This window comes from Sphaerodactylus townsendi, linkage group LG10 (genome assembly GCF_021028975.2).
Source record: "Sphaerodactylus townsendi isolate TG3544 linkage group LG10, MPM_Stown_v2.3, whole genome shotgun sequence".
In the NCBI taxonomy this organism is placed as follows: domain Eukaryota; kingdom Metazoa; phylum Chordata; class Lepidosauria; order Squamata; family Sphaerodactylidae; genus Sphaerodactylus; species Sphaerodactylus townsendi.
This window is the reverse complement of record NC_059434.1, coordinates 56,636,151-56,658,139: the sequence shown is the minus strand read 5'-3', so window position 1 is coordinate 56,658,139 and position 21,989 is coordinate 56,636,151. Positions and strand designations below refer to the sequence as shown.

Sequence of the window (21,989 nt, the reverse complement as noted above, 5' to 3'; positions counted from 1 at the left end):
TTTCAGGGCCTGCACGTGAGTTTAAACGCACAACTGTCAGTCTGAAGTAGCAATTCCGACCTGCGACCAAACGAGGGCGACCGAGGCGAGGCCCGTCGTCGCCCCCTTCTTCCAGATCTTTCTCGAACTCGGAGGCCGGCCGACTTCGCGCGGAAACTGCCGATGCCGCATCCGGAGTTTCGCGGAGTCCCCGTTTGGCCGCCCGGCGCGCCTGCGCAGAAGAGCCGACGTGCCGGTTGGTGGCTGTTGCGGCTCAGTGAGAGCGAGGCGCGCGAGGGAGTCGCGTCTGCTCGCTCGTGCGGCGGGGAAGGTGGAGGAGGAAGCGGCGGCGGGCCGCACCCGGCGCAGCCATGTCCGTGGTGGGCATCGACCTGGGCTTCCAGAACTGCTACATCGCCGTGGCGCGAAGCGGCGGCATCGAGACCGTCGCCAACGAGTACAGCGACCGCTGCACCCCGTGAGTAGCGCCCCCCCAACCGCCATTGCAGGGCCCGAGAGCGCCACCTGGCCCCCCTCCCCCCGTCCGCCTGCCGCAGCCTCTGTCCCGCATCGCAGTTCCGCAAATGGGCGCCCCTCTCGCCTTGCGGGGGGGCCGTTGTGCCGGAGCATCCCTCGCCAACACCTCGAGGGGTCCCCTCACCACGGCCTATTTACTTCCACCCGGCCTCTCTTCGCTCCCCCACCCACCGGCTCGTGAGGGGCGCCCCTCACCAAAACCGCCCTCTCCTTCCCTCGCCCCTTTTTGCTTTGCAAGGAAACTACTCGTTTCTCCCTTTGCACCCTTTTCCAAAAAGGTGAGGAGGAGCTCACCTGGCTTCTCCTCTCTCTTTCTCGGAGTGGCTGGGGGAGGCAGTCCTCCCACTCAGGTAGTGGCTCTTAATAATCCTGAGGCGGGCCTGACCTTCTTTCGTTCCCCCCCCCCCGCCCCAGCAGGTAATACTGAGCACGTGGAAAGGGAGAGCAATAGGTGCGCCCCCCCCCGCCACTCCCATCCATGCCCCGGGTATTGGCAGCCAGTGTGGTGGAAACTAGGAAGTTTTCCTTGTAAACATTCCAGGCTTTTTGGGGGGTGGGGGGGAGATTCGGGATGAGCAGCCCTTTCCAAGGCCGCTCTATGAAATCATCATGATAGGGTGCAAAAGGGAAAGGCTTGATGGGAGGGACAGAAGGCGGTGGTGGCGGAGGTTTCTCATTGCAGCTTTCTGTCTGCGCCTCCACTCCTTCTGCCTGACCTGTTTTTACTTGTCCTGTTGCCTCACCTGGCTATGAGGCGTGGAGGGGGATGACAGGATAGAAGAGACAGAGGGTGAATGTCGAGATGGTAATAACAGAGACTGCAGCAGGAGGTGGAGATTGCTCACGCTCCCTTGTTTCCATTGGTAACAACCAGGAGTTGTAAATGAGCACTATATTTCTGGGTGATGGTTCCAGCAGAAACCAGGAATTTGCATTATCAAAAGCATATTGATGCTAATGATTGGCTCGAGTTCTCTTGAGAAAAAAATATTTGCAGGCGTTAGTAGCCGAACTGTCCCATTAATCACGGGGAAGGGGGTTGCCAAATGATAGTTAAATCTAGCTGAAAGCATTCATTGGTTTGGAAAGGTCACCATGTGACCATAACAACATATTTATTGGAATATTTAGTCTGGCATTTGTAAGTACAAAAGGAAGATATGAAGATGGCTGCTTTCCCTTTACCTTCACAGTCAATTATCTAGCATCCTGTGCTTGGAAACATGCTGCATGTAAACAACGCCGTTCTGTCTAGGTATCATTGCTAATAACATTACCAAGGACTGTCTATGGCACGGATGTTGAACTCATTTGTTACAGGAGCCAGATATGGCATAAATGTGACTTGGTTAAGCTGAGCACTGTAGGGGGGGATAGCTGCCTGGGAAGGGCACGTGTGGGGGGGGGGGTTGATCACCTAACTCACAGGCCTGATAACCCTCTTAAGGGGCTGGATCTGGCCCACCTGTTTGATACCCTGGTCTGTGGTATCAAGTACATTTTATTCTGCCATTCCTCCAAGGAGTTCATAGTGTTATTTTGCTTCTTATTTTATCCACACTATATCCCAAGGTAGATAAAGCTGAGAGAGGGTAGCTGGCCTGGACTCTTCCAGAAAGTTTTCTGTCAGATTAGGGATTTGAATCAGAGACTATAATGTGTTGCCTTTTATTGCAGTCTGGTTTGGCAGTTGTGCTGTCATCCCAATACCAGGTCATTTATGATTATGTTAAATAACACTGGAACTAATACACATCCTAGGCAATCCCAGCATGTTCTTCCTTCTGTTGTGAAAAGCTTACTGAAAGCATTGAATATACAGCATCTGCTACATTGTCCCTACCTATCGCTTGGATTCTGTCAACAAAATTCTTTCAGATTGGTAAGACTTGCCCTTGTAGAAGCTAAACTGACTTTCTCTCTGCTGGGCTTGTTAGTCTGTTAAATAATTCTGTTCAAATTCTGCTTCTTTCCTGCCCTCTATCCGGTGTGAGTTTACCATTCAGTTCAGTTTTGCAAAAACTGAGCCCTACGGGGATGGGCGGGGTAGAAACGGAAGAATAAAATAAAAATAAATTTAAAGACAATATTATTATTCTATATTGAGTGCCATTATTCTATAGAACTATAAAGTTTGATGGTGCAGCAGGCAAGGTCCAGAATAGCAATAGGCAATGTGAGCTGCAGGTGCCTCTTTTTAGATTTCACCAAATTGCATTGTGGTGTTGGATTAAAGGCTGAGGGACCCTGGTTCAGTTCCCCACTCTGCCATGGAAACTTGCTGGGTAACTTTGAGCCAGTCTTAACTAAACCTACTTCAAAGGGCTGTAAGGATAAAGCAGAGGAGACCAGAATGATGAAAGCCACTTTATGTTTCTGTTGGGAGGATGGTGGGACATAAATAAATGCACATTAAGCAAGAACTTCACCAAATAAGTGATTTAACTGTAAAAAGCCGGTGAAACAGATGCAAGGACATTTATTGTGAAGCTTTATCATTTTAATGAAGATAGCAAGAACTAATACATGCTGATCTCTCCTTTTCCCCATTCTGAGATAAATATGTTGTCAGAAAGACTTTGCCTTGATTTCAAATGAAATTTCAGTAAGAGTTCTCATCAGAAATCCAAAATAGCAAATTTGAGACAGGTTGCTTCTAAGTGTTTTTTTTTAAAAATCAAAGTTCCGGTATTAGCTGTAAACTCAACAGCCTTGGGTAGGCTTCAGACAAACAGGCTATATTATGGCAGAGATCCTTCACAGCTTAATTAATGAAAAGTCTTGTGGCACCTAAAAGACTACCACATTTATTGTTGCATAAACTTTCATGATCTTGAGGCTATTTAATTAGATGCATGAAGTGAACTCTCAGCAACATAAACTCTTCTATTTTTACATGGAGAATAAAAAAATCTGAACAGTGGGGCAACAGGCTTGATTTGTAATATTTTTGCACAGATCTCAAGTATGCAGATAAGAACAGTTAGTTTTTTAACATGCTACTGGACTGAAATCTAACTGCACAGCCCCCTTAGTTATGTTAAGCAGTTTGACACATAGAGATTAAGAAAACTGGCAGATGTGTTGAGCTCCTGGCTAATGCTATCAAGCCAACAGGTGAATTCTAGTTCAGCAGTTTTCTGTTGGTGTTTCCCCTTGAATTTGACTTTTTCATCTACACTAGTGTGTTCTTTAAAAATTATGTTCTCCCATTGATTTTTTAAATGCTCCCCTGTTTATATCATGTTTATTCCCATTTACAAACATTGCACAAAGGAAGAGAGTAGAGGGGCATTGTTGACAGATTAGTATATATTCAGTAGATGATAAGCAGTTTAATTGTTTGTTGGATGGACTAATATGTTTTATAACATGACATTGTCAGTACATATAGGGGCAGAGTTGGCTGTTACAGGGTCTGATTCCTCTGTCTGTTAGGTGGTAGATTGTTGCTGAGGGGGTTGTAGGTATGCCTGCCATGTGTGTTCCATCAGGGTGAATTATCATTGTTCAGAGCCAGCATGATATAGTATTTGGAATTTTGGTTTAGGGTATAGGAAACGTACTCTTCAATAGAAGCTTGCTGAAGATCCATGGGTCAGTGACTCTCAGCCTAAATAGAGGATGGCAGAATAATATTATAAGGCCCTTTCTCCCTATTGGGGAGACAAACTGGTTTTAAATACCTAAATGAGAATGTCCTTTAGGTCTATGCCCAAAGAACTGGAGCAAATGTAATTGTGCAGTGTCTTTTGTTGGTAGCTAGAAGCATGGGCATATGCATAGCAGAAAATAGATTTTTGGTATAATGTGGTGCTTTTATGTTTCTCTCATAGTTGCATAATGACATCTAGAGTTGGTCTACTGTGTGGACTGATTCAGGTCTGGGTTAGTGGTAGGGTAGAAGTTATGAAATCTTTATAAAATGTCTCAAATATCACCACCTTGTGAGTTCATATAAAATGTTCAGTGAATTTCAGATTAAAGTGGTGAGGGGACAGCAGCTGAAGAGCTATTGACATTTGTGCAGCTAAGTGCGTAACTGAAGCGGTGTCTGTAACTGAAAGATTCAAGTTATGTGTCCTTAATTACTAATTAAATTTATCATTGTATACATTTGGGTAGTTCTAATCTAACATCTGTAAAATGGATAAATGTTAGGGTTGGGGGATCACGACAATATGAAGAACTGTATTAAAGGGTCGCGGCATTAGGAAGGTTGAGAACCACAGGAGTAGAGGAACCCTTCTCAATTAAGGACCAGTGGTCATTTCTCTCCTTTCCAGTGAACTGGATAGTTGTTATTTGTTTACTTAATTTACATCCTATCTTGCTCCCTGATAGGAACCTAAAAGCAGGCTTATGATGTCTGTCCTTTCTTTATTTTATCCTCCTAACTCCCCTGTGAGGTAAGCTAAACTGACAGCATAATTGACCCATGGTCACCTAAGCTTTTGTGGCAAAGTGGAAATTCATACTTGGATCTCCACATCCTATTTTGCTAAACCACACTGACTCTTGCTTAACTATTAACAAGGCCTGGGTCAGGAGTACAACTAAGCTGTTAACTTGATCTGCTGCAGAAAGCTTAACCATATCTAGGTCTGGTTGATATGTGGATGTAGATTCATGTTTGTGTACGTACTAAACAGAAAGCTGTAACAGTACTTCCACTCACAATATCATTTTCCTTGCTTCAAGAACTACTTATTAGCTGTTTTTCTTTGCAGTATTAATTGTCCTTATTACTGTCACAGACCCACTTGATGCCCAGTATTCCTCTGCATCTCTGCTGTATCCCATTCCAAGTTGGCTGAGATTCAAGGGTTCCAGCCCCACTCCCCAAACAAGGAACTGCTTCCCCTCTCTTCCCAGGAATCTTCTTGCCATCAGCAAGATAATTTTTTTATTATCTGTGATTCTGGCTTTCTGGCATGCCAGAAATCTAGGGGTGTTTTGTGTGAAAAAGGTGCTTTTGTGTTTTGTCACTGTTTTCTGTCAGCACTGATTCCCCTTTGATTAGTTTAATTGAGCAGTATTTGGCAAAAAGTGTTGGGGTTCTCCCAGGCAGTCTTCCGTAACCTGTCCAAGAATCATGAGCATAGAAGTACTTTAAATAATTGTATGTAAATACTTGAAAGCACAGATACTTGGGTATAATCTATAGATATGCAGCTGTTTGCTAGTTTGCTAGAAATTCCCTATATACAAGTGTATTTGCATTCCCTTTCATGGGAATGAGACCAAGGCTGAGGAGAATATGCAACTGTCAGAGCCCCTCTTGCCAGTCTCAATATCTTGATTTAGACTGACATGATCAGACTCTCCTGTCTCAGACTCTCATCAAGGAATTGCAATCCGCACAAACATGCCTATGGACTTTTCTCCAGCCTGAATGTTCCTTTTTTGATCCAGTCAGAACTTAGGGTACCAGTTCAGTTTCCGCAAGTCAACTTTTGACCATTCATTTCAGATGTCTGGGTTAAAGAAGTTTAAGGCACCCTGAAAAAGGCAATAATCCATCAGGGCCACCTGACAACAAATAATGAAATTGGGTGTAGGATCCAGTTTCCTTTCTTAGTTAATTAATCCACATGTAGCTGATGGCTCCCTTCCTGAAATGCAACACTGGGTTGAATTGCCCCATTCTAAGAGATAAGATAATGTTATTCGAAAACCAAATCCATCCTTTTCTGACAACTAGCACAGTAAAGATCTCACTATTTCTATGTTTTCAAATGATTACTTAAATGTCTCCTGTGATGCTTTTTCCCCCCAATGGTTAACTCAGAGGCAAGATCCAGGTATAATGGGAAATTATTTTTTGCTGTTATTTGAATGATGTTTAAAGATACCTGGACTTGTATATTTTTCTATCCTTTCTCCACTTTCAGTGCAAGCTAATGAAATACTAATGATGTTGCACCTGAACTGGCAAACAATAGTTTGAGATTTTACTGTAAACCTGGTTCAGGGTACTGTTTGGTATCCACCTTGTTTACTTGGCAGTACAGAACTGACTCCCAGATTTCCATTGTTTGTTTGCTTATTGGTATAACTGGATTTGCAATTACATCTGGTGCCATTTCTCCACATTGACCTCTATGTGCTAACATGAGAAACTCTGAAGGCCAGTATTGTTGTTACCAGCCCTGGGCACATGTTTTCATGGACAGACGAAAGTTGATGTTTAACAGCAGTGAAGGGATACCTAGTGAACTGGGACAATTGTCAATGATAGGTGACTACACAAGTTAATGCTGGTGCATTGCTGACTTTTCAGTAGTGACAGAATATCTGTGGCATTTGTAAAGGAAGTCTCAGTATGCAGCTTGATCAGTGGGCAGTGCAATTCTGGGGAGGGGAGGGGATGAGCAGCAGCTGGAAACTTTGTAGCCATGCCACCTCCAAAGAAGTTTGCAGTTTCAAGAACAGAAAGGGTATTCTCCCACAACAGTGAAAAGCCTCTAATGGCCTGCAACACCCTGTTTGATGGTGTTAAGTCCACACATGCAAAAAGTGTGCAGTACTGTGGTTGAAAGGGCTAAGGAAGCTGACTAAAATTGGCTCCTCCCCCGGGAACACCCTCATCAGTTCCTGTGTGGGCTCCTTCACTGGAGGAGTGCTGGTGCCACAGCAGCTTTCACGCTGTGTGGCTGCACAGCTCCTTGGCTTCAGTGTAAGTGTCCCATCACTGATACAGATGCCAGTTATAACATATTGAATGGCATTTATGCTGCTGGCAGAGTCCATTCTACATCCAGAGCCCTTTCACACCCTCTACTTCTACTCAGGATTGCACTGTTAGACTTTCTTGAAACATCTAGTTTTTAAGGATGGATAAATACACTTGTGGGTAGATGTCAGAATGGATAATTATTACCTTTGTAATTTTAAGACAAAGATGCATGTCAACCCTTTAGTGTGTTTCTGTGATCATTCTTTATTACAACCTAATTGTGGTTTCTGCATATGATTGCTTTGATAGCACCCGGTGCTGCTTTAACTTTGGGTAATGTCAACAAGTATATTCCAGATAGGAGACTATTTCCTGTTAACTTCAGTGGGGTATCTACAGAAAATGAAGTCTGGGACAAAAACTAATTTTGTGCCTCCCCTGTCCATGCAAGCATCTGGCCAGCGAAGTGGTTTGTGCAGCTGCCCTTTCCTTCATCTACCCGCACAAGGAGGAGAACCAGAGCCTCCCTTCACCATTCCCCCAGCCTCCGCTCACCAGTGTTCCTCCTGCCCCAGAGAGACAGAAAGAGGGAGAGAAAGAGGTACAGACAAAGCGGGGGGGGGGGGGAAGGGAGGGAGAGAGAGAAAGAGAGACAGAAAAAGAGGGGAGAGAGAAAGGAGAAAAAGTGATAGAAAAAGGAGAGAAATAAAAAGGAAAGAGGCAAAGAGAGAGAAAGAGGGAGAGACAAGGAGAGAGAAGAAGAGAGAAAGGAAGGATCCCAGCAGAGATGCACTTCCCCTACCCCCACATGGAAGATAACTGGCCGGGGGGAGAGACAGTGAAACAGCCAGGAAAGATGCGCACTCTCCTGGCCTTCTTTCCAACCACCCCCAGTCTCTTGCAAGCCTCTGCTTGGCTAGAAGAAAACTAAGTTGACTGTTAAAAGAACAGTTCCTTTAAAGGGCAGCTTAGTTTCTTCGCAGTGGTGCCAAGGCCAGCATGGGAAGGGAGGAGAAAAGGCCAGGAAAGGAGTGTGCTCTACCTGGCTTTCTCCCTGCCCACTTCCAGCCTCTTGCCGGCCTCTGCTCAGCTGAAAAGAAATTAAGCTGACTTTTAGAGGAAGGGAGTTTGGGCTCATTGGGCAAGGTGGCCAGAGTGGCAAGCAACAGACTGCCTTCCTGGCTTGTGCGGGGAGGTGGCCATATGCACCCCCCCCCCCACGTGGCCATATGCACCCTCCCACACACATGACCTAGGAAAGTGGCACCTGGGTCAACTGACCCCCCCCTTTCCTAAGTATGCTGTTGGCTAGCTGTTTAATCTTTTCATACTGGTTTGCAAGCTGAGCAACTTTTCCTTTTATTTCAGAGCTTGTATATCACTAGGATCCAAAGCCCGTACTATCGGAAATGCAGCAAAGAGTCAGGTAAATATTATTTTATTATTACTTTTAAAAAACTGCTTCCTAGCAACAGTTCTGAAATCTTCATCAAGATTATTCTACTACTTCCAAAAATATTTCCCTAATCCTTCTTTCAGGAAAAATATATTGTTATTTAATCATTTAGATGCCCATAAGCTTTGAGCCAGAAGTCAGTATAAGTAAGCACCAGTACTGCTCCAAAACTCCTTCAAAACTAATCTCTTTTAAACATACTTATTTCAAGAGTATACTTGGTTGTGCTAATTAGGTAAAATTGGGATAAGGAGGCTGTTCTGCAAAATTAAGTCTGAAATTATTTGGAAAATAATTCTGTTTGATTAAAGAGCTTACTTAATAGTTGAATGCAGTGTTTACCTTAAGGATTTTATCAAAATTTATATCCTATCTTTAGATATGTACAGTTATCTCTTCCACATTGCTGGGGTTAGGGGTGCAGTACCCCCCACGATCTGGAAATCTATATAAAAAAATTTCACCCTCCCTTTGTCCCAGAGAATAAGTCTGATTTTTTATTTTTTTTAAAAAAATTAACTTAAAAAAAGAAATTATGTATATTTATGGTATTAAAAGATAAAATATGTTGATATTATACAATACCATACATATATTTTGTGTATTTCTGAGTCTCTAAACTTTTTAATTGTTTTTATTGTTTTTTGTTTTATTGTTTTATAAAACAATAGTTTTATGTAAAGTGCAAATATCAGAATGATATTCTAAAAACACAGTGGCTCTCAAGTCTGACTAAACCCAATTGGGCTAAAATGCTTAACGCACCTAACTGGAACTTGTGTAGAAGTAATCAGATCTTCCCACATTTATTGCAGTTTTATAATTAAGAATGAAATTTGATTATAACATGACTATATCAAATGGTGTCCACTTTTCTGAAATAACTCATGTTCCTATCAAAATTTGCTCAGAATTTCTCTGTTGCCAAGTGCGTTTGCATGGAGCTTTTATCAGTCGTTCAGCATTGTTACAAGTAATAGGGCAGGTTAAAAGTGGCTGGGTTTATGAGAGAGATATAGCCATGCCAGATAAGGGCTTCTTAGCTTATTTGTATGTATGCAGGTGTCCTGCGCCCTGGGCGGGGTCCCCACTGGGACCCCTGATGCCAACCCGCCTTCCCCTGCCCGGATGCTGGAACCTCTGGCCTCACTCCCGTTGTCCGGGGAGTGGACTAAGTGGGACAGCCGCTTTAGCCGCAGCTTGAGCTGGCTGCCCACAGTTGACCCAGGGCGCGCAGGAAACGTGGGAGTGGGGAAGTTCCCCTGCCAGGCTTTGGACTTCTGGCTGCTTCTCCCCTCTCAGTTCCTGCCCCCTCTGTCCAACCACCAACTCTCTCCTTCTCCAAGTCTTTTCTCCCCAAAGTCCTCTCCTCTCCTGCCTCGGAACTCTCCCACCGTCGCCTCCCTTGTCCCTTTACAGTTTCTCCCTCTCCTTCCCACACATGCATGCACACCCTCCTTCCCTCCTCCGTGCCTGGTCTGTGTGTCGTCGTGTCTTCTCCTCCCCCTTTTATCCCTTCCGTTGCTTGTCTGTGTGTTAAGAACCCCGCCCCCGCACTCATCCCAACAGGGCTCAGCTGGCCCTGCTCGGCCGCGCTGATGCGCCGCTCGCTGCAGCCGAGGCTCCTGCCCGCCTCACCAGCTGGCGAGTGCCTGGGGGAACGCCCCCGTCGCCACGGCGACCGGCCTCGGCACGCTGCCGCCCCTCGCCGGCCCCGCAACGGGCGAGAGTCCGGGGAGGGGGCAGGGGAGTCCGGGGAGGGGGTGGGGGCTACCCCCGCTCCCGGACAGCAGGGAATTTTTAAACAATATGTTTATTTTAAGACGCACCCCGTTAAAAAGAACTTCTGCCTGAAATGTTGAAGACTTGCTATCGTAATTATGCAAAACCTCACTCTCTGACATTGTGTGGTTGCATTCACCACCCTGTGTTCAAGTTCCAAAGCTCCCCACAGAATGGAAAAGGTTGGGAATCCCTGGTTTGAAGGACTGCAAATTCAGTTAATATTATTACTGCCGCTGAAGTTGAGAACACATTTGAACTTGATCATGCAAATTAATAAAGTACAATGGCACAAATTATGTTTCAATAGATTATCACAAATATTAAGAATACGTTACATGGATTCAAAAAACTTCATGGGAGAGCATTTGATGATCCTTATATTAAAGCTGAAAGACTCAAACTGCCCTATGAGCTTCAGAAAATGCCTAATGGAAGTACTGGAGTAAAGGTGAGTTCTGCACCCGCTAATGCAGCAACTTCAGATTATCCTTTGAGATGTGCAAAGTAGAATAATAACTAAACCAAATATATTGTCGAAGGCTTTCATGGCTGGATTCAACTTTGGTGGGTTTTCCGGGCTGTGGGGCTGTGGTCTGGTAGATCTTGTTCCTAACGTTTCACCTGCATCTGTGGCTGGCATCTTCAGAGGTATATCACAGAGAAAAGTCTGTTTCACACACTGTCTAGAACAAGATCTACCAGACCACTGCCTGGTATATATACTTGATCTCTCCAGGTTTTTATGGCAGGTTCTGAATTTCTAAACAAGGCTGGAATCAAGGTTGAACCAGATGAACCAGCTAAAGGAGATATTAAATAAAATTAACAAACACTTTTCCAAATAAGTTATTTGGAAGTACTTATTCTCATTGTAGTAACAGAGGAACATGCTACAGTGTATACATAGTTAATTTTCAGAACATTAATAAATGTTGCAGTGTACTTAATATACAGATTTCCATAGGAAATACATCAGTTTTGCAAAAAAGTAGCAGCAGGATAGTTCTGACTGAGCAGTTGTGATTTACATTAGGAGTTCAGTTAATCTTGTGTCCGTGTAAGTGTACAAAGGATTGCAACTTTCATTTTAAATGTGTAGTTCCTTTTCCATTCTCCTTAAATGTGGAGAAAAGCTCATCTAAACGTAGATGGAGAAATAAAGCAGGGAAGAGTTAGAAGGTTGACTCTCGTGGAAGAGATTTCTATCAGCAGAACAGGACTATCCTGCTCAGCACAAAAGGCTCCCCAAACTGCCGCTCATGTAAGACAGGAACATCATGGGTGAATCATTAGTAGAATGGAGGGATTCAGTACAAATCCCCCTCTTCCATTTGTGTTAGTGGAAATCTACTGCTGAATGCAACTACTGATAGGAAGATAAGTGAGTCAAAGTTGCATCTTAAAAACTGGTTCTGTTTCATTCAGTGTTTCTAGACAATATCCTTAGAGGCTGCCATACCAGGCAATATGTGGGCTGCCAACAAATCATAAAGTTTTGTATAGGATGTGTAACAAGGTGAAGGTAATGTTGATTTGGAAGGCTGCAGTCCTGAAGGGGATTGTGCTTCCCATATTTGAAGGAGTCTGACTTTTACTTACATCTGGGCTCTTAGCCAGGAGTTATACAGGAGCCACTTTTATTGAAGTTAATTCAGGTGCAAAAATGCATTCAGTTAGCTTGGAAGTTGGCCTACTTCCCTGATTCAGCTGATGTGCCCATATGAATCCATGCTATTGCCTATGGTCAGGATTAGTCTACAATAATGCACTCTGCTAGGGTCTGTCCTTAAAGAATGCCACAGGCCAACTGCTATTGGACATGAATTGGAACACATATGTTACACCCATTCAACAGGCACTTCTCAGTTCTGATCATCGCTACCAAGCCTTTAATTCATTGGACTCTCATATTTGCAGAACCTGCTATGTTAAACTGCAACTTATATGAGCAAGGTCTTCTGCCTGAGGAGGTCAGGAGCAACCCAGCAATTATTTGACAGGATGAGCAAAGCACCACTTCTTTAGAATAGTTCATTAGAATAGTATAATGGAACAGCACCAGAGGTTGCTTCCATAAGGGATAGAGTAGTACAGGGTTGCCATATGTCATATGTGACTTGACAGTACTTTCCACCAGTACCACATTGGAGTCTGTTACAGTATTCATTGTATGAAGTTTTACCGTAATGTCCTCTACCTTTGAAATCCCATTTTTTATTAAGGTGTGTCATGCCTCAGATAGTTTTTTTTAACCTTAAACTGTTTTTCATTTGCATTGTATTGCAGTTCTGTAAACCTAGTTGTACCGTATTATTTATTGGAAGCCCTTGCTGTCTGATTAAATTGCTTTCCATTTTTTGTAATCTATCTTGAGCCTCAGCAAAAAAACGCAGGCTATAAATTAAGACAATAATAAGTAGCAATAATGCTTCAAAAGGAAAAAAAGTAAAGGCCTGTTCACAAATTGTTGATTTGATTCTAACTTGATATTTTTAGGTTGTACAGGCTCACCTGAAAACACCGTATAAAGGTCCTTAATTATGCATTTCAAGTTACAGCTTTTCACAACGGAATTTAGTGGACTATTAAATATAAATATTTTAGAAGATTGCCTTAAACCTAAGTACATGTTATGGTAAAATGCTACATTATGTGTGCTTATATTAATACTTTGTTCTCATATTGTAGGTTCGATACTTGGACGAAGAGAGACCATTTGCAATTGAACAGGTTACAGGAATGTTATTGGTTAAGCTTAAGGAAACGTCAGAAAATGCTCTTAAAAAACCCGTAGCTGACTGCGTAATTTCAGTAAGTTGGTGTTGTTGATACCTTCACTATAAGATTGAAATGAGAATTGCTGCTTTGTTTCATTGAGTTCTTTCAGTTTATAGGAAAAGGTTAAAATTAATTTTCAAAATAAAACTAGATTTTTTAAAAAATTAGATTTTGAAACTTAAAATTTCACTTACAGTAATTTATTTTTAAAAGACTAAAGAGCTGCATTTAATACGAACATTATACACAAGCCTTTTTAAAAATGAACTATGTCCATCTGTGAGATAAAAGTGGATTTTGTATGTACAGAGAAAAATGGGGAAGAGTATGGTTTCTGAAGTTTAAACATTTTAAACATAAAAAGGCCCAGCTTGTTATTGTCATGAAGTTTCCACTGTGTCCGATCACTAGGAGGTCATTTTAGGATTTGGAAACCTATATGGATGATCTTGACTCCAATAATGTGTATTCTGGCTACTTGCACTCCACTTGTGCAGGAAAGATGTTGACTGATTCTTCAATCCTCCTGTATGGTAAAATCAGGGAACAGCATGGAATTCTTTGGAAACAGCATAGAGTGCTACAGGAAGACAGTGAAGCTTCATTTCACAAGTTGCGGTTTACCCTGTGTAAGCCCCGGGTCATTATGACCCATGGGATAATGTCACATCACAACATCACTAGACAGACTATGATTATGGGGTGGTTTGCAACTACCTTCCCAGTCATCTACACACAAGCTGGGTACTCATTTTACCAACTTCAGAAGAATGGAAGGTTGAGACAATCTAGGGTCAGCTACCTGAAACTGACTTCTGTGAGGATTGAACTCAGATTGTGAGCAGAGTTTTGACTGCAGTACTGCAGCTTACCACTCTGCACCATTCAGAAGTCTATTTACAATATATTAAATTTGAACATTATATGATAGTTATATTTTGATAAGATGGGTAGCCTGGAAATCTTAGGGCTTGTAGATATGTTTATTAAAAAATCATTTACTATTTATCCTCCATTATGACTGTAATGGTCATAATTCTCCTATTCAAATTCCTTTTTTGTTTGTTTTTGCTCTACCAACATGGTGGATGGAGTGAAAACAACCAGCCCTTATCATATAGCCGTGGTGGCGAACCTTTGGCACTCCAGATGTTATGGACTACAATTCCCATCAGCCCCTGCCAGCATGGCCAATATAAATAAAAGAAATAAATCACTGGGGTTCTGTGTGGTTTCCACACAGCACCACACAGCACCTCAGTTAACAGCTGCCTTTTCTCAAGAAATAAAACTAGGTGCTTAAGTAGAAAACAGTTTTATTCTTCCTCTAGAGCAGTAATACTCACTGGCTTGGCGACTCATGTGGCTATTCTAAGTACCATTCCCCAGCATGGCAGTGACCCTGTGTTTCAGGAAAGTGAGTAAGGCCTTTGTTTGATGGAGACTGAGTTTGGCTGTGGGTTCCCAACCTGAAACAAGCCACTGCTAAAAGAACAGAAAAAATGCAAAGCCACCCTGAGGCGTAGGCCTCATGCCTGGGATGGAAGCAAATGTGACTCTTCTGGTTAATGGTAATTGCAAATGTGGCTTTCGGCAACCTCCACCATCAATTTTATCCTTCTACCAACCTTTGGCAAAAAGATGATGATATGCTTGCATAGTAGTGGGCTACCAAATGATAAGCTCCTTCTATGTAGTTTGCTTATATGAAATTATCAAAAAAGAAGAAATGCAATGAGGCTTACTTAACAAAACACTGTTTTAAAACAGATTCCAAGTTTTTTTTCTGACGCTGAAAGAAGATCAGTAATGGCAGCCGCACAAGTAGCTGGCTTAAACTGCCTCCGGCTAATGAATGAAACTACTGCAGGTAAACTGGAGACTTTAATTCTTGCTATATAGTTTACATCATGTATAACTTTGACCTTGCAACCAAAAAAAGAAAAGAAAAGGCAATGTATGCAACTGCAGCAGCCAAGAAAATTATCACTGCCCCCTGCATCTATTCTAGGAAGGCTGACCTGTATAAACTCCCCTACAATGGAGATGGTACTTGCAGAACATCCTGTGTGTGGCGCAGACTCAAAACAATCAGGCCACAGAAGTGAGGAATTTATTCTGTGGATCCAGATGGGCTTTGGACTTGGTTTTCTCCTTTACAGGGCTGAATAGCAAATTTGTTCTCAATCTGGGGTGGTCAGTTTTCTGGAGGGATGGGTTTTGCCTAAACAAGAGCTTTGGAATGCTTTCAGTAAGAAGGGAATGAACATCAAGATGCAATCATCTATGTATTTTGTGGCTTAAATATTCTCCATTGTACTACTGATCAGAGAATTGTAACACATGTTTGAAATAGGGAAAATGAAAAAGCAAGCTGAATTCAGATATCCTAACAAGATATCCTATTCAGAGCCCTTCGGGGTGGGTGGTTTAGCAAATCGAGTTAGTTAGTTATCTAGCTAGTAAGTAAGTAAGTAAATAAATAAATAAATAAATAACAAGCATAAGTAGCAATGTCAAAAGAACTTTATTATTAATTTTTGCTTAATATTGTTGCTAGAAACTTGACTACCAGAACAGATTCTCATGTCAGAATCAGACAACAAAAACTGAATTTACTGGGCTTCATTTATAAATCTTTTAGTCTTAAGTAAAGCTGAAAGGTTATCATTACCGAGATATTCATGGAGTTGACATTTAAGGAGAATATGGGGTATCAAATCTGGTAAGCCAACCCACAGGAACAAAGCATATCCTGATAGGAGACACATCGAAATCTTCCTAGGAGGACATTAGATGGGAAAGCATTCCTACGTGCCAAGGTAAAGACTCTTCTTTGGGCAAGGGTATCTAAATCATAAAAATATTGGGCCATAGATCCCAGTTGATTTTGAATGCCAAAGAAGGCAGGTGAACATAAAAATGGCTGGGATGGAGAACATTTCTGGTACTCCTGGTCTCTAAGTCTCTGGAATCAGAGTATATTTTTGTTAGGTAGTGGTTGCTGGTTTCTGCCACTGATACTAATTTGAACTCAGTGGAATTTGAATTTCTTTTCAGAACCGTTTAATGTAATAACCATTCACTTCATTATTTTTAGTCATTCTTGCATTTTATGATGTAAAAGTACATCATTAACCAATTTTTCCTAAACTGAGAATGTATTAGTCTTCAAATTTAATGGAATATATTTATTATTATTATTATTATTATTATTATTATTATTATTAGAGTTTGGATTTATATCTCCCCCCCTTTCTCTCCTACAGGAGACTCAAAGGGGCTTACAATCTCCTTGCCCTTCCCCCCTCATAACAAACATCCTGTGAGGTAGGTGGGGCTGAGAGAGCTCCAAGAAGCTGTGACTAGCCCAAGGTCACCCAGCTGGCGTGTGTGGGAGTGTACAGGCTAATCTGAATTCCCCAGATAAGCCTCCACAGCTCAGGCAGCCAAGCGGAGAATCAAACCCGGTTCCTCCAGATTAGATACACAAGCTCTTAACCTCCTACGCCACTGCTGCTCCTTATTATTATTTATTCAATTTAATAACCCGCCCACCCCCTAAGGGCTCTGCTATGGATCAAAAAAGTACTTCCTGAGCCTTTCTGAGCATAAGTGATCGTTCTGTTCACTTTAATGGTACTGCTCATTTAACCTAAAGGCCTTGAGCATTGTCACACTAGCTACCAAAAAAGAAAGTAATTTAAATAAAAAACGAATTGGGGTGTTTGTGTGAAGTGCCATAAAATTGCTCCCAACTCTAGTGACCCCATGAATCTGTGTCCTCTAAAAATCCTATAGTTCAGAACCTCACTCAAGTCTTGCAAACCGAGGGCTGTGGCTTCCTCTGTAGACTCAGTCCATCTCCTGTTGGGTTTTCCTCTTTTCCTGCTGTCTTCAACTGTGTTTGAGATCCCTCAAATTTAATTACTTGAGCAAAAAGTTTGCTACGGCCAATATAACTCCTAAATCTATATCTTCCAAGAGTTTCCTAACCTTTTCTCATGTTAGCAACCCCTCATTATCACAGGGTGATCCGCAAATCCCTAATACTGCAAAAGGTACCATATTCCAATAAGCAATGCTCTGGAGATGCTATCTGTCTAGAAGTACAGTCATAATGTATGAAGTCCTTTTTATTCAACCTTGCATTACCGGAGAAGAGTTTAATCTTGCAAGCATAACTGCTTTCCTGTATCAAGGAACAGTTAAAACTATAAATATGGTAAGGGTGCTTTTGGGTAAAACAATCCCAAAGTTGTAACCATATGGTTACAACAATCATTTTATTATTCTCAATCCCAAGTCTAATGGGAAGCATACCCTACAGTTTCTCCTCATGGTGCTGATGAAGTCCAAGGTGTACAGATACTTATTCATTGCAGAATATGCTGCTGATCTTCCCAGTATCTCCCAGCTCACTACTGGTAAAACCCAGCAATTGGAGTCTAACCTCTATTAATGTCCTCTATGAGATAGCTTAGGAATCAGATTTTAGTTAATAGAGACACCCATTAGCTTCTGTGGCAGATAAACTTTCAGCCAAAACCTGAAAACAGTTCTGTGCTTCCAGAGACTGTAAACCTAATTCTGCCCTGAAAAAGATATTATCATCCCTGCGACCTGCAAAAAAAATGACAAAAAGGAATCTAATATTTCTCTACAGGCCTCAATCAATTCCAGGGCCCCATAGAGAAGCTGACCACTTATATATTAAAAATTGAGATAGTAGCAGGAACAAAGTGGTGACATTTGCTGTCAAAAACTCCCAAAAAACTATTATGGCCTTTGTTGTGATGAAGGCCCTATTGTGACCGTTCTTAAGAGGGGCCCTCCAGGCCAAATTAGCTTGGCAGTGAGCTCCTAAATAATTGACTATGCTAATTAAATCCTTCAAATGTAGTCTGCTCTGGTGCTTTTTGCTAGAATAGGAATTTCTTTAGCAAAAAGCTCCTTGCACTGGCAAAATGTGTCCGTGTTAGCAGAATGGATACATTGAGTCCAACCTGTCACTTGGAAGAGTGTGGTGATGTGCTGTTACCTTTAATTTTTCATAATACAGTGGAACCTCAGTTTTTGCCAGTAATCCATCCAGCAACACTCGTCGAAAACTGAAACCGGCGAAAACAGAAGCATGCGCTATGCAAACGGCATGGCAAATTTACGCAAAAAGCGCAAATTTACGCAAACGGCGTAGCCCAAAACCGAGGCAAAATAACAGCCGAGGGTGACTGGCAAAAACTGAAACGGATGAAAACCGAAGGCTACAATTACCGAGGTTCCACTGTACTGTCTTTTTAAAATTTCCACTTACTATGTTTTTTCTTTACACTCTTGCAGTTGCACTTGCCTATGGAATTTATAAACAAGATTTACCATCTTTGGAGGAAAGACCAAGAAATGTGGTCTTTGTAGATATGGGACATTCTGCTTACCAAATTTCCATTTGTGCTTTTAACAAAGGAAAATTGAAGGTAAATAGTTGAGTTTTAATTCAACAACGAAGACTGAAGTAAGGAAACATAGAGGCTTGTCACAGTTACTAAGAATTTGTGTGCACTGGCAAATTAACTGATACCTGAGATTAACAACTGAACCACAGTACTTAGTAACTGTGATAGCACCCTCTGATTTCTTCAGGTCTTCCTTGCATTTCAATTAATAAGTTTTTGCCTAGTAGTTCATACTAGTTGTATATGATATAAGCCTCGTTTTATAACAGAGGTTGTGTTTTAAAAAACATCTATCAAAATATATGGTATCAAAGCACATGAATCCTCTGCTATGCTTATGCTGATTTTTGCTACCTGAAATAACTGCACCCATTTCTTCTGGAGAAACTTTGGACTTTAGCCCTGCCAGAAACTCCTTTGGAAGATTTTAAGGATCAGTGGCTAAATTGCACGCCTTTCATCTCTTTCAGTGGCTGACTTCTAAATTAAGTGGGAGTGACCATTCATTTTAAGCATATAGTATATGTTTTATGTGCTGTCTTTGATCAGCAAACAGGTTTCAGTTGTAGTTTTAAATAAAAAATTGTCTTACTGCTAGAATGTATCCTTAGCATCACATTGATGAGTGATCCTATAGAAAATAAGTGCCTCCTAGTAAGCAAAGAACTATTCAAATTTTGTATGTATTATATTGGATCCTATCAACAGTGAGTACATATTTATTTCCAGTATCGTCCTTCTCTAAACATTTTCCTCTGACCCCCAAAAAGCTAGTGTTGGGGCTCAAGATAGTCATAGAAACAACAGTCATGTGTGACTGTAATGATGAGCGTGAATCAAATGAAACTGGCCCAATGTTCATCTTCCACCTGATGGAAGACAGAGGTGTGGGCATTTCCATATTATTCCACCACCTCGCTTCAGCCCCTTTATGCCCCGTGGGATTTTCTCCGCAAGGCTCTGTCTGATCCCTTGGGCCCCCTTTCCGCAGATCACAGGGATGTGCCTGGTGGAAGACATGAAAGTTCAGCCTTCACAAGCTCTTTCTCATGGTTGATAGACACCTTTAGGACAGCTTTCATCGAAGAAAGAATAGAGAAGTGCTTGTCGCTCATGAACACCACTAAGGGTTTTATGAATGATCACTCTGCATTGCATGAAGATAGTTTAAATTGGAAAAAATAGTTTAATGTTGTGTGTTTGTCTTACAAAATTTTTGTACTTTAAAGAGCAACAAGAGAACAAGCAGACAGTACAACCCTGAAAACACTTTTCTGGTAATAAGCCCTGTTTAATAGAACTGAGAAGGATTCTGAATAGATATGCTTCAGACCAACATTTTCTTTAGCTTTAGGGGCCAGAGTTAGATTTAACCCTCACTGTTTTATATTATAATGACCATACTTTTTCATTATTGTTTCCACAACACCTAATCCTAAACTGTTCAGTTTCTTGTCAGTTTTTTAAAGCTATAACAAAAGCATTGGATAGAAATAAATATGGGGTAACCCAAGTAGTCACCGCATTAACAAGTTAACTGCCATCCATCATCTAAATATACGTTGTGCTTCCACTGAGAATCACCAGGAGTCACTTGTAACAAATCTATATATATAAAAAGCTAACAGTGACGTTAGATTAAGGGTCAAAATCCCCAAGATTTTCACATGGCGTCCCTCTCCCCTGTTGTACGGGCGGAGTAATCGGACACTTTCAAATGCGCCGAAAAGGGTCCATACCTGAGACCAGGTAAAATGCGATCTTTTCCTGATAGGCGCCTGCCAGACCATTGAAACAAGGTGACTGCGCTTTAGGACGCTTGTCACCCTTAGAATGTTCGTTGCAGCATGTCTATGGCCTACAAGGGGTTGGCTATGCCCCCTTACAATGTTGGCGATGAATGGACAGAGATGAACAGTGAAAACAGTAAATAGGTAATACTGTTAGGTAATACTAGTGGAAGTTGAAACACATACACATTCCCTTTGCCGTGTGAGATGTCAGAGTGGGGTTCCCCCCTCCCTTACACTGCGCCAGGTAACTTCTCTTCACTCTCTCTGTTGCCTCTACTCCCACTGCTACCACACAACACACATCCAGCTCATCCTCACACACCTCACTCTGCCCTCCCTCACATCCAACCACCACTTACCCACTTCCTCACCCATATTCGCCACAGCTCTCTTTTACTAAAAGCTAGCTGGAGTTTGCCTTTTCCGTCTAAGAAAATCCACGGGGTCGGGGCGAACCAACACTACTGGCTCCGCTTCTTTTGCACATGGCCCTTTAAGAACCCAGGGAGCTGGCCTGCACGATCCTAGAGGCGCTACTCACCACCCTGCCTCTGCTGCCTGACTGGGATAGCCTGCTTGCCCCAGTTCTGCCTTACCCAAGCCAGGACTGTGCGTGTCAACCAGCCTCATGGACAGCAGGATTCGCACTCTGGACAGTTCCATTGTGGAATGGGAAGGGTTACCTTATACTAAAAAAACCAAGACACCACCATATAACAATGTGAATTGAAAAGGGAAAGAGGGATTCCATTTGACCACCCCAAAAGGCTATGCTGCGGATCATTGGACCTGCATGGGTTGTGGATTGTGATGAGAAGGACAATTGCCACAGCAACTCGTGGCCGGACCCCGCTAGTTATTTATAAAAATAATAGGAACCACAATGAAATTCAGAGGCATCAGGGTTCTCTGATACCTGGGATTTGTTGAGCCCTGGCTTAGAATTGTTCTCTTAACTGTTTGTCAAGTTACTAAAGTCATTGGTATTTGGGCTGGCACGAACAGATGTTAGTAGCAAGACTGGTGTGGTGTTGAATGTGCTGTACTATGTATGTATGCATACAAGAATGTTTATCATTAAAATTATATTTTTTGCAAACAACATTACATCTTCACAGGTACTAGCCACTACATTTGACCCATTTTTGGGTGGCAGAAACTTTGATGAGGCTTTGGTAGATTACTTCTGCGAGGAATTCCGAGCAAAATATAAATTAAACGTGAAGGATAATGCTCGTGCACTGCTGAGGCTGTATCAGGAGTGTGAGAAATTGAAGAAGCTGATGAGTGCCAATGCGTCTGATCTGCCTATGAACATCGAGTGTTTCATGAATGATCTTGATGTTTCTAGTAAAATGAACAGGTAATGTATGCTACTTATTTATATATTTACATCCTGCCTTTCCTTTTAATGGAAACCTGAAGTGGTTTATTACTTTGTCCAGACCTTCTCCATTTTATCTTCATAACAACAGTCCTGTGATGTCAGTTAGGCAAAGAGTGTGTGAGTGTCCTGAGGTCAAGCTTTC

The 21,989-nt window shown here is 42.1% G+C and overlaps 1 protein-coding gene across 2 annotated transcripts in view; it reads left to right on the top strand.

Annotated features, from left to right (window-relative positions):
* Positions 1-219: 219 nt before the first annotated feature.
* Positions 220-21,989, top strand: part of HSPA4L (heat shock protein family A (Hsp70) member 4 like) — a 40,667-nt gene continuing 18,897 nt past the window's right edge. The window contains exons 1-7 of one of the 2 annotated variants that reach the window (XM_048509098.1): positions 220-457; positions 8,564-8,621; positions 10,744-10,884; positions 13,125-13,247; positions 14,985-15,084; positions 18,555-18,688; positions 21,579-21,823. In XM_048509098.1, coding sequence (XP_048365055.1) covers positions 351-457; positions 8,564-8,621; positions 10,744-10,884; positions 13,125-13,247; positions 14,985-15,084; positions 18,555-18,688; positions 21,579-21,823 — 908 coding nt within the window. In that variant the 5' untranslated portion in view covers positions 220-350. The remainder of the gene's footprint in view (positions 458-8,563; positions 8,622-10,743; positions 10,885-13,124; positions 13,248-14,984; positions 15,085-18,554; positions 18,689-21,578; positions 21,824-21,989) is intronic. The other variant, XM_048509099.1, reaches the window with a different exon arrangement.